The sequence below is a fragment of the Mizuhopecten yessoensis genome, unplaced genomic scaffold, assembly GCF_002113885.1.
Source record: "Mizuhopecten yessoensis strain PY_sf001 unplaced genomic scaffold, ASM211388v2 scaffold5673, whole genome shotgun sequence".
Lineage (NCBI taxonomy): Eukaryota > Metazoa > Mollusca > Bivalvia > Pectinida > Pectinidae > Mizuhopecten > Mizuhopecten yessoensis.
In genome coordinates, this window is record NW_018406166.1 from 42,047 (window position 1) to 58,765 (window position 16,719).

General features: G+C 34.4%; 2 protein-coding genes across 4 annotated transcripts in view; one reads left to right on the forward strand and one right to left on the reverse strand.

The window, feature by feature from the left end:
• Nucleotides 1–252: 252 nt before the first annotated feature.
• On the reverse strand, nt 253–11,334 carry LOC110451000 (RNA-binding protein lark-like). Of its 3 annotated transcripts, XR_002463023.1 has the most exons (9): nt 11,228–11,334; nt 8,992–9,132; nt 8,250–8,333; nt 7,757–7,836; nt 6,442–6,465; nt 5,589–5,834; nt 3,999–4,034; nt 583–1,005; nt 253–342 (listed from the first exon to the last, which is right to left on the reverse strand). XR_002463023.1 is itself a non-coding variant. In XM_021498824.1 (8 exons), the coding sequence occupies exons 2-8, from the start codon at nt 9,130–9,132 to the stop codon at nt 2,695–2,697; spliced, it is 690 nt and encodes a 229-aa protein (XP_021354499.1). In that variant the 5' UTR covers nt 11,228–11,333; the 3' UTR covers nt 2,302–2,694. The 3 variants fall into 3 exon arrangements, 2 of the variants coding, with proteins under 2 accessions (XP_021354499.1, XP_021354498.1); XM_021498824.1 differs by lacking the exons at nt 253–342; nt 583–1,005; nt 6,442–6,465 and adding exons at nt 2,302–2,773; nt 6,359–6,382 and having other exon boundaries at nt 11,228–11,333; XM_021498823.1 differs by lacking the exons at nt 253–342; nt 583–1,005 and adding an exon at nt 2,302–2,773 and having other exon boundaries at nt 11,228–11,333.
• Nucleotides 11,335–13,524: 2,190 nt separating this feature from the next.
• Nucleotides 13,525–16,719, forward strand: part of LOC110451001 (zinc finger CCCH domain-containing protein 13-like) — a 10,546-nt gene continuing 7,351 nt past the window's right edge. The window contains exon 1 of the mRNA XM_021498825.1: nt 13,525–14,722. Coding sequence (XP_021354500.1) covers nt 14,041–14,722 — 682 coding nt within the window. The 5' untranslated portion in view covers nt 13,525–14,040. The remainder of the gene's footprint in view (nt 14,723–16,719) is intronic.

Genomic DNA, 16,719 nt, shown 5'->3' on the forward strand with positions numbered 1-16,719 from the left:
GAAATAATTTACCGCTTGCTCTAGTTAATCTATTTTGAAAAGTGATGTGGATAGCCATCTTTTGTTTTTAAAACTTTTTTTTACTCCATTGAAAAACTTCCCCATGTTATAGAATAAAACGGGATGTTTCACACGTTTGTTATGAATGAAAGATCTACTTTGTCGCTCCATAAAAATTAGTAGTTCAAGTTATTATACGCTCAATGCTCACTCTGCTTGGTTTTACATGAAGGACAAATTAAAGAATTAATTTGAAAGACAAACAATTTTATTTTGAAAAGTGTATACACTATTTAATATAGCCTTATGCAGTTCTTCAGATATTTGTCCTCTTGATGGTTCCTGGAAGGGAAAGAAATAAGTCGGGATTAGATTTTAAATTAATTTGCCAAGGAAACTCTTTTCAAGCAAAATTTCATTGTGAAAGCAATGTTTAATAAATTTTTCACAATAAAACAAAATTACTTTTTAGACAGGAACTTGATTCGTACCAAGAATGAATTATTTTAACAAATTAATAACTTCTGTTTCCCAATAGGTGTTATGTGTTACTTATATCGAGTTGAAGTTAAAACTACATACTACAGTACGGTAAACATTTTCCTCAAGGACAGTCACGATGGAGGAAGTTCCAGTTGATGGTGTCAATATATTATTCACTTTGAAGGTGTAGCATTCCAGACTACTATGTCGAAAACCAAGCACAGTCCAGTGTTGGTACCAAAATTGGAATGCCTATGTCAGTGAAACTGGAGAAGATTTCAAGTCTACTGCAAGCCATATTGTGGTGCAATTCCAGGCTACGGCGGCCAAACTGGAGAAGATGTCCAGTCTACTGTAAGCCATATTGTGGTGCAATTCCAGCCTATGGCGGCCAAACTGAAGTGGGATTCCAGTCTACGCCAGCCAAAACAGAAGGTTAAAGTTGACCACTTAGGGTAGTTTCCTGTCCCTTCAATATGCATGCCATGCCTTCCAGTCATGTTGGCCCCTCAACCATTCTCTCTGATGAGCAAAAAACACAGGCACACATACAAGAGGTTGGTGAATAATACATGAAAAGCAGAAATTAAGTGATCTGGAGAAGTACAAATCTATACATATCCAGGCCCCAGTTTCTATGTTCAATGTAATACTATCAGTTCTACTTCACAAATACTTAATTTTGCATTGCTTTTAACTTCTGTGTGAATGTCCTGTTTTATACAAATAATTGTTTGAATTTGCAATGGATGTCTGATTAAAGTGGTTTTACGTTAAAGCAATATCTCGTGAATACTTGTATTTATATCACGAAGTCCTTGGTTTAAAGCATTCCTTTGGTCTTCAAATTGCACAACAAAAGTAAAGGATGTTATAGTCCAAAATATATCCCGACCTATGGAAGGCAAAGAAAAAATAGTTATGGTATGTGATCCATCTGGAGGCAGCACTAAACAACTTCTCATGGTGTTGAGTAGAGACCAAAGAACAAAAACGCCCTCATCAAAATGGTCACAATTATCTTTTATGTTCTCATACATCTTGAACAACAACAGTATAACTGTATAACCCTAGATAAAAGCTTTTAAATATAAGTCAAATACCAAATTACTACACTAAATCAGTTTTTCTCCTTTTGCTGTGGGTAAAAAATTAATAAAACAAATGGAATTAGTTATAATGGGTGAAGAATAAAACATAACATCACAAATCTTATAATTTACAACCGAAACTGAATCTAATTTGGAGTGAGAAAAGAAAAAAAAGTCTTAATATATGACTTGAATTAATAGACCGGTCATATCTGTATCTATGTGTAGTGAAATCTGCAGCAACACCCTGGTGGAAGTCCACATCACATGTCCAAATCTGAGCCATAATGAGATAGCCAACCTCCCACACCATCTGGATGGTGGGTGAAATTTTCAAATAAAGCGTTACTGAAATTTTGGCTAAACGATCTAATGTTATAGCCGGCCCACTAGTAACATGGGCCTCCAAAAATGTTACCAAATATCTGCAGAATTTTACTAGCTAAGCTACTCATTATGGCCGTTGAAAGATTAAACATTAAATAAATCCTCGGCTCGCACGTAGGAATTGGATATGTGACCGCGAGGTTCAATATATTACCTTCACATCCGATCAGTGCATACCAAATTACTCTGTTGCTCTGTAGCGACTCGTGGTATTTTGCACCTGAATAGGCGACCCGTGGCAACTCGATTAGCAATGGCAGCATTTCCTCGCCCCGTTTCCTCGTACATAAGGACCAGACGGTCAATTCAAATCAAAATTGATATAACAAAAGCGAAGAAGTAAGTTACATGGAGGGATTTTATTCCAATATGACATCATCAATGAGGAGTATAAAGAATGACACGATTTTTGTTTTTTTCATAATTAGGCAGATGCAACATAAATGAAACGATAGCGATGATCACACACGATAAAAAGTTGACATTACATTTAAAAGATCCTCTGTACTCAAAGCACTGAACGAGATTCCTTGTACGATACAATTCAAATAGAATGCCCACAAACTGAGTTTTTTTTTCTACTTTGGAAAATTGAGAAGCGTTCATTTTAAAAATTGTAGTCCGTCTTTCCAGTTTGCTCGATTGTTCTCTGTTCAACACATGAAGTGCATGCCGCCCAGCGAATTACGATCCGTAAGCTCCGTTCATCCGCGGCTTTCTGTGATTCTGATGTTCAATAAGGTGCCGGTACGCGGCTTCGTGATGGAGGCGACATGCCACGACTCGTTCCGGGAGGTGGAGGCAATGGATAGCTGTATGCAATAAACAGACAAATGACCATGTATAGAACTCCATTACACGAGCATCACGTTCTTCAACGCGAATCTACTGAAAGCTCTTCATATCTTTAGATTTTCAGAATATACAGAAAACTCTTTTCGAGGATGCTGGCTCATCATTTCCAAAATCTTTTCACTTACTATACTATAATAGATGCATGCAGAAACATGACTCTATAATTAAAGTGTTTGTTACAATTTCAGGGAGAAACGTAATATTTAATTTGTGTTGTTTTAACTACTTTTTCAAATGCACATTCAATGGTAGTTTAATTTTAAATCATCTGATAAAAATTTACCATACTGCAAATTAGATTTGTTGACAGTGACAGAACTGAAATGTATAAGGTATAAAAATAAATTATGTACTTGAGATATGTGATAAGTGTCCAAACAAGTATAAATGAGCATTGAAACTTGATGAGCCAACATCCTAAAATACCATACTTTTCTAAACAAAATGAACCCATTTTATGTGTCCTTAAATAGGCTGGTGGCAAGAACTGGTTAAAAATTCCACTATTAAAACAACACAACAACACACAAGGGAAGGAAAGGAAATTCAACTGTACTTTATAATTATGTTGCTAATTTAGTATATTATCTGTCCAAATATTTCCTTTTTTCCAATCAAGTTCAACCAGTTATTAAGTCGTGACATACAGGTATAAATCTGGTCAATCTTCTGTGTCATTCCTCTGCAATGAAACCCCACACCATGGTTTGTTCTAATTGTGCACACAAAGGTTGTACAAATCAAAATTTCTGTGGAATTATATTGCTTTCCAATCTGTATTTTCAAACCACTAAAACATATTCTCATATTGCAATCCCTTTCTTAAATGCACCTTTTGAGTTATAGACTTTCACAGCGTAATATTAACCATTCATCAATCACATCAGGATAAGTGTTCCTTGATTAAAAGTACCATGAATACTATAATGTGCACAATTACAACAAAAAGAATGGGATAAAAACAAAGTCATTGACTACTAAATAACCATGACCCGATAGTATTTTCTACAAAATCAAACATTTGGATTGAATGACATTATGTGAACTTGGAGATATCCTTAATTTGTTTGTTCTCTGTTCTTTAGCAGTTACTTATGCAGTTATAGACTGACTTAGAACTTGGACATTGACAAGGCTGTTACAGGTACAAAGCCTCTCCCGGCACTGTTCCATTACAATTACCTTCGTCGGTCGTAGTAATCATAGTAGGGATCTCGGCTGAAAGAAAGGTACACAAAACAGGTTTAGTACATAGCATGTGCAACAATCAGTCTTTTTTTCTCAAGACTATTTTTGTTCTTTTATGTTGTTGTAGTAGTGTGATTTCATTTTATTTCAATATTTATGTTTTCATTTGTACATTTAGACATTAAAACCATTACATCTCGAGTTAGACCGAAAACATCTCTAAACTATTAGAGTGAAAAATGGACCAATTTCATTTTTTTCTGAGTGGAATCATGATAAAAAGTTCCTGTCAAATATAAAATACAAGTTTATTTTAATCGTTCTTCACCATCATTTTCATGTTATCAAATAATCTATCAACAGAAATCGACTGTGGCTCATAATTTGGAATTTTAATTTCAGGAAATCAATTCAAACAAGTATTTATTGTAATGGGGGACCATTACAGAAGTCCCCCCAAACTGCCCACATAGTCGCAAAGATACATCAGAAAAGGATCACAATGGCATAAAACACCTTCATACTAAATTAGAGTGAAATAGAACAATATCCGTATTTCGACAAATCTGAAGCCTCCATGTTGTTGGTATGGTAACGAAACTAATGCAGTTGAATTTGCAGTCCTCCAATACCCTATAAACATTTTCATAAAAATCAAAAATTAAATAAATTTCGACCAATCAGAAGCCTCTGTGTGGTTGCTATGGCAACGAAACCTATGTGGTTTAATTTGCATTCCCCTCATACCCCTATGTATCAATTTTCATGTAAATAAAACAATATCTAAATTTCGACCAATCAGAAGCCTCTGTGTGGTTGCTATGAGGTTGCTATGGCAACGAAACCTATGCGGTTGAATATGCAGTCCCCTAATACCACTATATACCAATTTTGATCAAAATCGAACAAAATCTGCCCCATAGTCGCAAAGGTGCCTCTGAAAATGATCGCAATGCCTTTTTACACCTACATACTAAATTTGTGTGAAATCGGACAATTTCTAAATTGTGACCAATTAAAAGTCTCTGTGTGGTTGCTATGGCAAAGAAGGCATGAGATTGCAGATGTCATAGTTGAGTTAGCGGTACCATCATATACCTACACGCCAAATTTGGAATGCATTGGAAAATATCTATAAAACATGTAAAATAGGATAGGTGATAATGGCTATCTTTAGCGAACACCTTTAGAAATTTTAAATTCCCAAAAATTTCAAAAATTCATGGCGGCCATTTTGTTGACGATGTCAAATTTTTGTATTCAACTTTAGAGCATGTCCTATACCAATACTTTCCTCAAACTTTTATTATGATGCGCCAAATATAACAAAAGTTATGGCTCAAAATGTTTTAGCCAATCAGAGGCTGTGGCAGCCATCTTGGATGGTAATCGGAAAACAAAAAGGTGTTTGCACATCTAGAGGCTATCAGTAATAATCTCTTACTGAAGTTTCTAAGAAAAGTGTCAGAAACCTTTACAGCGGAAAGCGGAAGAAGCAGAAGAACGGAGAATTATGATAAGCAGAATCGGAGTATAAACAACAAGTCCCCAAACGACTTAATTATTGTCAGAGGAAATCCTAACCTGGATGGTGGTGGTGACCGCCTGCCGTAGTACTCTGGTGGGGGCCTTGCATAAGGGTCTCTGGATTCTCTGTAGTATGGGTCCCTGGGTGGTGGTGGCCTTCTGTCGTAGGGGTCTGCGTAGGGCCTGTATCTGTCATGAGGGTGAGGAGGAGGGTATCGGTCCCTGTAGTAGGGATCATATGCATCCCTTGCATAAGGGTCTCTGTAATGGTCGTGTGGTGCTCGAGGGCCCTTTGGACGTGTTCTACAAAATACAACTAATTTTTTTCGGAAAACTGTTTTGCTGAATTACCATATTTGTTTCTTCTTCTGATAATAGGTTCAGCAATTATGGTTTATTATCATTCTATCTACATCCTATCACACGTGTAATAGGTTCAGCAATTATGGTTTATTATCATTCTAACTACATCCTATCACATGTGTTAAGTAAGTGAAAACAAAACCGAACATACATTTCTGTACTCTAAAGATATGAATTTGATTTTTGAGTAAGGTGAATATATTCAATAAATTCTCCAGATTACGACACTATTTGTGAAAATAGCACACCTGTCAAATACTAGTAATTCTCACATTGTGTCAAACATTAATCAAGTTAAATTTACCAACAAGTTTTTAGCTTGTATTTGATGCATGTTAACTCTACAGTCAATCAAATATAACAAGCAGGAAAATGGTTTAATGGGTCAGCTTACTGAAATCAAAGTAATTTTTAAGATTCTAGAAATATAGAAATGTGAAGCGATAGAATATCTTTGTACTTACGGTCCTTTGGGGCAGTTACTTGACCTGTAAATTATAAACAAAAATACTTTTTGACAACATCTGAAAACGAATAATGTACTTACGGTCCTTTAGGACAGTCTTTGGACCTGTAAATCACAAAGAAATGAAGTTACCCATCAAGCTACTTCACCATTCAATGTTAATAACCAGATCAAAAGTGTCTCCTTGGTAAATAGTCCTCATTGATAATCGAACAAGTTTGATAGTTTTAACATTTCAAAAAGTTTTTGCAACTCATACATTTCTTGCACTATCATATGATTTGTGAATGTGACTTTTTAAACCCCTGTTATTATTGCAAGTTGTAAGAAATAAAGCTTAAAGCTCAGTAACAGGTACAGTCAATTATCTTCAAACTAACCAGTGTTACTTTTTTTATTACAAGCAATTGCTTCAAATACAAATTCAACTCTTAAATTTTCCAACATGAATGTAAATAAATTATCTTTTGAATATTAAATGTTTGGATTTTTGGTGGTTTTAAAAAATGAGGTATGTACATCTGCACAAAAATGGCAGTTCAAAAATAAGCTTTACAGTTAATAACAATTCTATCAAAAAAAGGAAATTGTTAAATTGTGCATATGCTGTAAAGCACTCTCACCAAGATACCTTGGTTCTGATTACCAGTTTAACTGCATATTTTATGAAGCTGGGCGAGAAAGGATTTTCTGTAGGGTTACGCCTGTCAGCTCAAAAAGACGGTGGAAATCATGGTTAACCACATGGCGCATGCCCTTTTACACGAAACTCCCCCCCCCCAAAAAAAAACCCCAACCTAACGACTTGCTCTCCACTTACTGAAAGACTCTCTTTACTGGAAATTCAGATTTTTATTCTGCTAAAAAGCAACACTTCACTTAATATTTGAACCAGAATGTTTGTCAGACCACTTTTGGTCGGTGTCAGAGCAGTCACACCGGAAAGTTATTTTTGTAGTATAATCGGGACAAACTTTTCTGTGACCAGGATCTCACTCTGTATGTAAAGCGCTGTGTGATTTCATTCCAACAAGGAATACAAGTCAACTGTCAAGTAATCCCAACAACATAAATGGATTTATCAAAAAATCGTAACATATTGACTGGTATTGAATAATCATTTATGAAGCTAGGAATAATTTATTGGCCATGTTTAAAAGGTAACTAGACCTCTTCTGTCTATAGCAAATGTTGTTGGTCCCCTTTGCGGTCACTAAAGATGTGATGTTTGAATGTATTTCTAATCAAAGGAAATGTTTAATCTATACCATTTTTGGTCCTTAGTCCTTTATACGGTAAGAATTTGCATATACTTGTAGTGTAAGATGATTACATAAACATGCTTCATACCCTTGTAGAGCAAGACAACTTCTTGAACATGTAACATCAGACTTACCAGTGGCCTTCCTTTCCACATTTGTAGCATTCCCCCTTGCCTCCCATTCCAGGCTTTTGTCGCACTTTACTGTGGGACACCTGCAAAGTTAGAAAAGCATGATAAACATTCAACTTGGTATTTACATTACAGGTATAAACATAAAGTGTATGGTATTCAAATGTGTACAGAAGGACCAAACACATACTGTACAACAGGAAATGTTTGTTGTGTATAAACATTCGTGGTTGCTATTGAACCACAAAAATAAATACAACAACATTGAATAATAACCTTGTCTACCGTTTGTTAATTTAGGATATCCACGAAAGTTTGTACCACAAAATGATCTAAATGGCTTCAAACCATGAAAGAAAGTCCCCACAGACATTTCGTGTTACACAGTATAAGAATGGTACTTTCACTCAAAAATAAAATTACCATAGAATCGATTTCCTTTAACACCAAAAGACATGAACATATTTTTTAAAACTACTGGTATTTGACTACGTACCTCAACTTTCAAGGTTGACCCTTCAAATGGTGTGCCATCTAAATTTTCTGCTGCTGTTTTTGCCTCATCTGCATCCGCAAAGTGCTGAAAAAGAAGAAAATAAAATACATACCTACTGAATTGAAAAAATAGCAATGTAAAGTTGAAATTATCACAACGTTAATTTTCCTTAATTCGAAAATGTCACGAGAAGATGTTTCTGGCAAGCCTCTAAAACTAAACCTATCTAAGACAACATTGAATCACAATGAAAGTGAATATAATTCTTCACTCAAATTACCAGCATCAGTGTTACCCTTAATATAAGTGAAGAACATCTCCAATAGGCATTTTTTTTTTTAAATGTGGAAGATGCTTCAATTTGAATAAATATATGCAAATAATCACTCAATTTACCAGATAATCATTACTACATTTTACTTGTCATATCATGTATTTAAATATTTAAAAGCCTGTAAACTGGTGATACATCATTAATAAATATCCATCATTCATGACCTCAGAATGTGTAACCGGCTTTTCAGACGATGTAATTTTCACTTGGACTCAAGCTTTACTCCGACTTCACTTTATATTCAGCATTGTTCTTGGAACCCTCCATTCAACCCTGTAAAGGTCGAATATTCTTGACTACCAGATCGCAATTATTTTGTTCTGTATAATAATGTTACAATTCTGCTTGAGGACTTGCCAAGGTAAAATCTAAGTAACTATGACAGCTTTAAGGTTACTGCTAACTTACAACAAATCCATAGTTTCTAACAATGTCACATTCCACAACCTGTCCAAATGGTTCAAATAATTTTTGCAGTTCTATTCTTTTGCAGGTCTCTGGTAAATTTCCAACATACAGCTTTGTTGTTGTTTGGTTAGAGAATGGCATCTGTGAAAAAAATTTACACATTTTAATAACTTAAATATATACTCTTTTAACAGGAACAAGGTTTATAATTGAAGTAATTATAAATTCAATGCTAGATGGACATCAGCACATTTCCCAATCTGCTTTTACACCAATACAATACTTATATATTTTATTACTGTAACAAATGTTAGGTTATCTTCCTAGTCGTCCTCAAAATTTCAGGGCTATGCTCTCTTTGTTCTCTGCACCCCTGGAAAATGTCATGGCAAATCAAAGGCACTATACATGCCACCTTGCAGTCCAGATGATATAACTAGACTATTCTGTTTATTTGAATTACATCAACAGAATTATATGACAGGGTATTAGCAAAATTGACCAGTTTTGAAGTAGGGTGTTGTTCTGCTGTATTAATCTTAATAGGATGTGTGTTTCACCTTGTGATTGGTCAGAACTCATCAAATAACTAGAGTAAGGGTACATGATTTTGTACAGGACGTGATTTCTTACACTAAATAGATTTTTCTTATTTTTAACCGATCACTTCCAATGGAGGCATGAAATCGTTCCAACAGCAAACTACCGCTATTGTCCTTCTAATTGCTCAATATAGAATTTCCAAATAGCCTTGTTTTCCAAACGAAACTAGCGAGACGAGCTGTCGTCTGCAGAATGGGCCCAAGGTAACTTTAAAGCATTATTAAAAACAGAATCTAGCCAGTTTTCTCGAGATCATTTTTAGATCATTTAAATAAAAATAATATTTTACCATTTACATATTAAAGGAATGTATCAAAAAGAATTTCAAATATAATAAATAACAGCATTTTTTAACGTACACCTCCACTCAATAACAGGACAGCTATCGTAGGGAAGTCATTATTTTGAAACAGATCTTAAATATTTGTCTGTTTTTGGCCATTAAAAACTTTCTGGAGCATTCAAATTGTTTTATAAAACATCAAATGAAATAAATGCTACTAGAATATGTATAGTTGGTGTTGTTTTTTTTACACAAATTGGGTCGATGTCACTACCAACAAGGAACATGTTTTTAAAAACTTATAATTTGGTCAAAAAACATTTCTGGTCTCTGAAAATCGTCAAATCTGAATAAAATATATTGAATTCATTCAACATATACTTATATTTGCCATATTTACATACTTATATTTGCCATATTTACTAAGAATAGCACAACTGCAGAGTGTACGAAATCACGTCCCCCACTTCCGCGAAACGTAAAAGTAAATGATGGTAAAACAAATATCCCCTGCGCATATGACGTCGCATTACCAGATTCAGTGCAAATTGCCTACATCTTTTAGGTCAAAGTAGATCTTCTTGGAGACGTGTTTTAAAAAAATATGTAAATCTGCGTCAAAAGTGTACGAAATCAGGTACCCTCACTCTAATGGTGTGTCTCCAGTTTTGTCGTGACATCCACCAGGACTGGAGTGTAGAGAAGGTCAATGAGTATAACCCCTCCAGTTTAAAAGATTCTCCCTTGTATGTTATATGTAAGTGAGCAATATAACTGAACATTGAACCTTATTTAATAAACTAAAGAACTTTTGTTATCTTCTGTGTAGTACGGTGGTTCACCTTTTTTAATATGCTTTTTATGGTTTATTGCATTCTGGAATCTAAATACCCAATGTATTATAGTGCTATCTGACTGAACAACCATGCCAAACGAACCCAGAACGGCATTCCTCCCGGTTATACATGTACTGGGTAAACCAGTTGTTTGCCATTATTGCATTGACTAGTGTACGGAGTTGAAAAACCGAGATAGAGAGAGAGAGGGGAGGGGGGGAGGGGGGGGGTTCTCGTTTTTCAACTCCTTTGTGATCCATAATCGGAATAATTTCTTTATTGCAATGGACATTTTTACTCCGTTTAATCTTCCCCGACTTCCTGAAGAGTAAAGTATCCATCAATTTTGTTTTTGAAGCTCAGTTCGACTGACAAACACAAAAGAAATCATCTGAATGCCTATCGATATGGAGCATTTCTTACTCAAATTAAAAACGACTTATAAAGATTATCTCACAAACATGCAGAAACTTCTTTTGTCAAGTACTTGTCACGACCCGCATTATATACAAACCTTAAAGCTTTGTCCCGTTCTTTCACTGCCGGTCCGTAAAGATGTCTACCGACGCCTCAGCATGGACCGTGATCATGTGACCATTTACATCCGGGAGCTTCGTCAGGAAGACTATTTTGCTGAAAGCATAGGAAGCTTCACTCCAACCAGAATTAATTTCCTTGTGACGGCATTTTCAATCTAAATCCAGACATGTATAAACAAAAGTTTAGTATCAGTCTCTAGCTCTTTTAATCTTATTCCATTAATTAATTTAAATGACTTGAATCAGAGACGTATATACTATGACTTTATGTGTCTCTGCTGGAATTTTTAAAAAAATATATAGGATGCAGAAAGCTTCAAAGGATACATGGATAATGATATAAAGTCTCTCAATGTCTCTACTCAATATACAATCGCAGCAAACCAAAAATATCTAATCTAATTCTGTGGTTTCAAGTTGTATTCATTATAAAAGATGTGGATTAATTAGGATTATATAATATTTACCAGACATGCCCTTTTTATACTATGATATATATATATATATAGTTATACGCTTTTGGATTTAAAGACCTGGATTGCAATAAAATATCAAACAGTTGTACGCCTTTAAAAAATCTCATAAATGAGTTGCTGACATTGTTTCGTTGTAATAATATGTAGGCTTTTTTTCCCGCGGAAGGATGATCTTGAATCATAAACAATGTTCTGATTTAATTTGATCATAGTGCAATTATCCACAGTAATCGCAGTGTATCATCTTCAATACATTGAAGGTGTACTGTATACAAAAAAAGAAGAAAATAAAGAAGAGATCTGATTATACATTACAAATAAAAAAGTTTGATATAAATAAAACATATAAAGATTTATGTCTTTATATCATGGAAATGAATGCAGTTGTTGTGAAGCAAAAAAGTCTTCTTAAAAAAAGTCTGACAAATTGAACTTAATATTTGTGCCGACTCTTTGCAAATGGCAATGATCTGAACACACTTATTTAGAAACATTTGAGATCCTATTCCTAAATATATATAGACATTCGATTTTAAGTCAGTAACGTGAACATTTTTTTTGTTTAAATTAATATTATTTGCATGGCAATGAAAAATGGGGGAACTATTTAACAATGAGCTGTGGCTAAACACAATTCTTGATTTGCCCCTTTTGCATCAAAATCCAATGCAGTGCTTGTTGTTGATCTGTGTTGAAATTACTATGCAGCTTTTTATGTTTATTTCCAGCTTATTGCTTATTGGACACGGTAGGCTTAGTGCTTATTGGACACTATGGGTTTAGTGCTTATTGAACACGGTAGGCTTAGTGCTTATTGGACACTGTAGGCTTAGTGCTTATTGGACACTGTAGGCTTAGTGTTTATTGGACACTGTAGGCTTAGTGCTTATTGGACACTGTAGGCTTAGTGCTTATTGGACACTGTAGGCTTAGTGCTTATTGGACACTGTAGGCTTAGTGCTTATTGGACACTGTAGGCTTAGTGCTTATTGGACACTGTAGGCTTAGTGCTTATTGGACACTGTAGGCTTAGTGCTTATTGGACACTGTAGGCTTAGTGCTTATTGGACACTGTAGGCTTAGTGCTTATTGGACACTGTAGGCAGTGCTTATTGGACACTGTAGGCTTAGTGCTTTGCTTTTACATTATCCTTATTAACTAAGTGCTTTCTTATGAATTTCAGTTGTCTCTTATTTATTTAGCATGTAATTTGTTGACTATAATTTATATGTTGACATGAACTTCTAGCTTTATATGTCATGTCTTAGTACTGTGGTGTCTCTTTCTGTGTTATAGATTAGTGTTTAGTTTGCATGTTTTGTGTAGATTTTAGAATATAGATGTAGTTGTTTAACATTGTACATACATATATCTTACTATAATATTGTTATATCCATGTCTAGTCGGTAAATAGCTAAAGAGCTATTGTTATATGTTACAAATTGTCCGACTCTAAATAAATATTATTTGATTTGATTTGAGCTTCACAAGTTAACAATTTTCATCTGCGAACCTCAGTAGTGCTAGCCAATGTTTCACTGATACAGACAAGTATAAATACGTGTTTGTTTTTAAATAAAAGCAAGATTATTCCGGTTTTCTAGATGTTATGGATAATTGAAGTAACCTTAGTATCAACACAATTTTGTTTCCATTTATTTTAGACGTACGCTGAGATGATTTTTTTTACCTAACCCAGAACAGAAAACATTTGAAAATTACGCGGAAAAATAATAAGAACAGGTGCGCCATATATTAATGCGCCACCTAGCGGGGAAACCCCTTAGCGTGGGACCGGAAATTACAATCCGCCATTATCGTGTATTCAGACAGGTATATTTATCAACAAAGTCAGTTTCATCAGGAAGTGCTACTTGAATATAAGTCACATTTTCTTGATAAATATATGTCAGTCCATTTCTGAAGCAACTGTATGTGATCGAATGCGTAAATTCGTATATTTGTACGACGGAAAGACGCGGGGTCGAACTACCCGTGAAATGACTCATCTTCACTACTCTAGCTATGCTACTGATACTGTGGATGTATGATGTTTTACAGTATACCTATTGCAGGTACTTCTGTTGACATAACTTTACACCGAATATCACGTTGGACAGTCGTTCGGAAACGTGTACTGCATGTGGGCAAGACATCTGTCAGTGTCAACATCACTGGTTTGCAATGACCCCAGGCAGTTGCTGTCAGTAACTTGATTAAGAGCCAAGCTGATCTGGCTTCTAAAAGTTGACTTCTGATTTATACTCATTTAAATATCTGTATGTAAGTAACTTCTTGAATCAATAGTGCGATGAGTACCTCCTCATTACCTTCGTCGGTGTCGGGTAGTGCGAGAGGGACACCTGTACCCATGAACACGTCGGGATCATTCTCACCTGGATCACTACCATATAAGGCACTATCCACCAGCCCCTCTGTCTTATCACTAGCAAAAGCAAGTGACGATGAACTAAGACACAGAGGTGTAGAGGAACTTGTTCGTATTGTTCGCCATATAGAATCTGAAATACGTTCAACTTTGGCAGAACACAGCAGCATTATAAAGGATGTGAATAGGAGAATTCAGATAAATGTTTTGGAAATAAGGGGTCTCAAAGACATCAATCAAAAACTGCAAGATGATAATCAAGAACTGCGTGATTTGTGTTGTTTTCTGGATGACGATAGACAACGTGGTCGTAAACTTGCGCGTGAATGGCAGAGGTTTGGTCGATATACTGCAAGTGTTATGCGTAGTGAAGTTGCAGCCTACCAGGAAAAGCTGAAAGATTTAGAAATGAAACAGGAGGAATTGATCTCTGACAATGCAGACCTAAAAGAGCTGTGTTTGTACCTGGACCAGGAGAGGCTGGGGCCATCTCAAGTGCGAGATGATGGGGACGGGAGCAGCAACAGTACAGCAGCGGGTGCAGATGAGACTCCTCAAATGGCTATCAACACTTCAAATCTTAGTGCACCTGACACCTCAAATGGTAATTTGTAGTGTAGATAATAATTACTTTCACATCAGTGATTGTTACATTTACTATTTGGTTCTGTTCAGGGTAGCTGCAGGAAATGAAGCACATTGTAAGACTATGATAGATATGCCAGTATTTTTGGTGGTAAAGTAAAAATAAGAGAGTTTAATAAGTGACATGTAATCGGAAGTTTTTAATAAGCTTAAGATATACTGTAGCTCTATCTTCCATACCATGACAAACATGAAGCATAAAGTAATATAGACCAGACAGAAAAATGGCTCTGCTACTAGTTTTAAAGTCGTCCAGAAATTATTTTTGGAATTTATCCTTTTAAGGTAGATTTTTAGTTATAAATTTCTTCCAAATGTTTACCAGAAGAATCTTTTCAGTAAAAATTGATGTTTTATTGTATTGATTTCAATAACGTTTGTGATATATATACAATCAAAGGTAATTAATGATGGGTAGTAATGCTATACCTGTTATGTAATTACAGATAATGTTATGCCTATTGTGTAATTACTGATGGGTAGTAATGTTATACCTGTTATGTAATTACTGATAATGTTATACCTGCTATGTAATTACTGATGGGTAGTAATGTTATACCTGTTAAATAATAACTGATGGGTAGTAATGTTATACCTGTTATGTAATTACTGATAATGTTATACCTGTTATGTAATTACTGATAATGTTATATCTGTTACGTAATTACTGATGGGTAGTAATGTTATACCTGTTAAGTAATTACAGATAATGTTATGCCTATTGTGTAATTACTGATGGGTAGTAATGTTATACCTGTTATGTAATTACTGATAATGTTATACCTGTTCTGTAATTACTGATAATGTTATACCTGTTACGTAATTACAGATAATGTTATGCCTATTGTGTAATTACTGATGGGTAGTAATGTTATACCTGTTATGTAATTACTGATGGGTAGTAATGTTATACCTATTATGTAATTACTGGTAATATTATACCTGTTATGTAATTACCGATAATGTTATACCTATTCTGTAATTACTGATAATGTTATACCTGTTATTTAATTAATGATGGGTAGTAATGTTATACCTGTTATGTAATTGCTGATAATGTTAAACCTGTTATGTAATTACCGATAATGTTATACCTATTCTGTAATTACTGATAATGTTAAACCTGTTATGTAATTACCGATAATGTTATACCTATTCTGGAATTACTGATAATGTTATACCTGTTATTTAATTACTGATGGGTAGTAATGTTATACCTATGATGTAATTATTGATAATGTTATACCTGTTATGTAATTAGTAATGGGTAGTAATGTTATACCTATTATGTAATTACGGACAATGTAATACCTATTATGTAATTACTGATAATGTTATGCCTATTGTGTAATTACTGATGGGTAGTAATGTTATACCTATTATGTAATTATTGATAATGTTATACCTGTTATGTAATTAGTAATGGGTAGTAATGTTATACCTATTATGTAATTACTGACAATGTAATACCTATTATGTAATTACTGATAATATTATACCTGTTATGTAATTACAGATGATGTTATGCCTATCGTGTAATTACTGATGGGTAGTAATGTTATACCTGTTATGTAATTACTAATGGGTAGTAATGTTATACCTGTTATGTGATTATTGACAATATAATACCTATTATGTAACTACAGATAATGTTATGCCTATTGTGTAATTACTGATGGGGAGTAATGTTATACCTGTTATGTAAGTACTGATAATATTATACCTGTTATGTAACTACAGATAATGTTATGCCTATTGTGTAATTACTGATGGGTAGTAATGTTATACCTGTTATGTAATTTCTGATAATATTATACCTGTTATGTAACTACAGATAATGTTATCCCTATTGTGTAATTACTAATGGGCAGTAATGTTATACCTGTTATGTAATTACTGATAATATTATACCTGTTATGTAACTACAGATAATGTTATGCCTATTGTGTAATTACT

What these genes read in the sequence shown, in the direction of transcription:
- LOC110451000 (XM_021498824.1), bottom strand. Translation starts at nt 9,132, where the DNA reads ATGCCATTCTCTAACCAAACAACAACAAAGCTGTATGTTGGAAATTTA. An exon ending in TTAGAAACTATGGATTTGTT is followed by an intron (nt 8,334 to 8,991) that starts GTAAGTTAGCAG and finishes CTTCTTTTTCAG; the next exon opens with CACTTTGCGGATGCAGATGA. An exon ending in GGTCAACCTTGAAAGTTGAG is followed by an intron (nt 7,837 to 8,249) that starts GTACGTAGTCAA and finishes CTAACTTTGCAG; the next exon opens with GTGTCCCACAGTAAAGTGCG.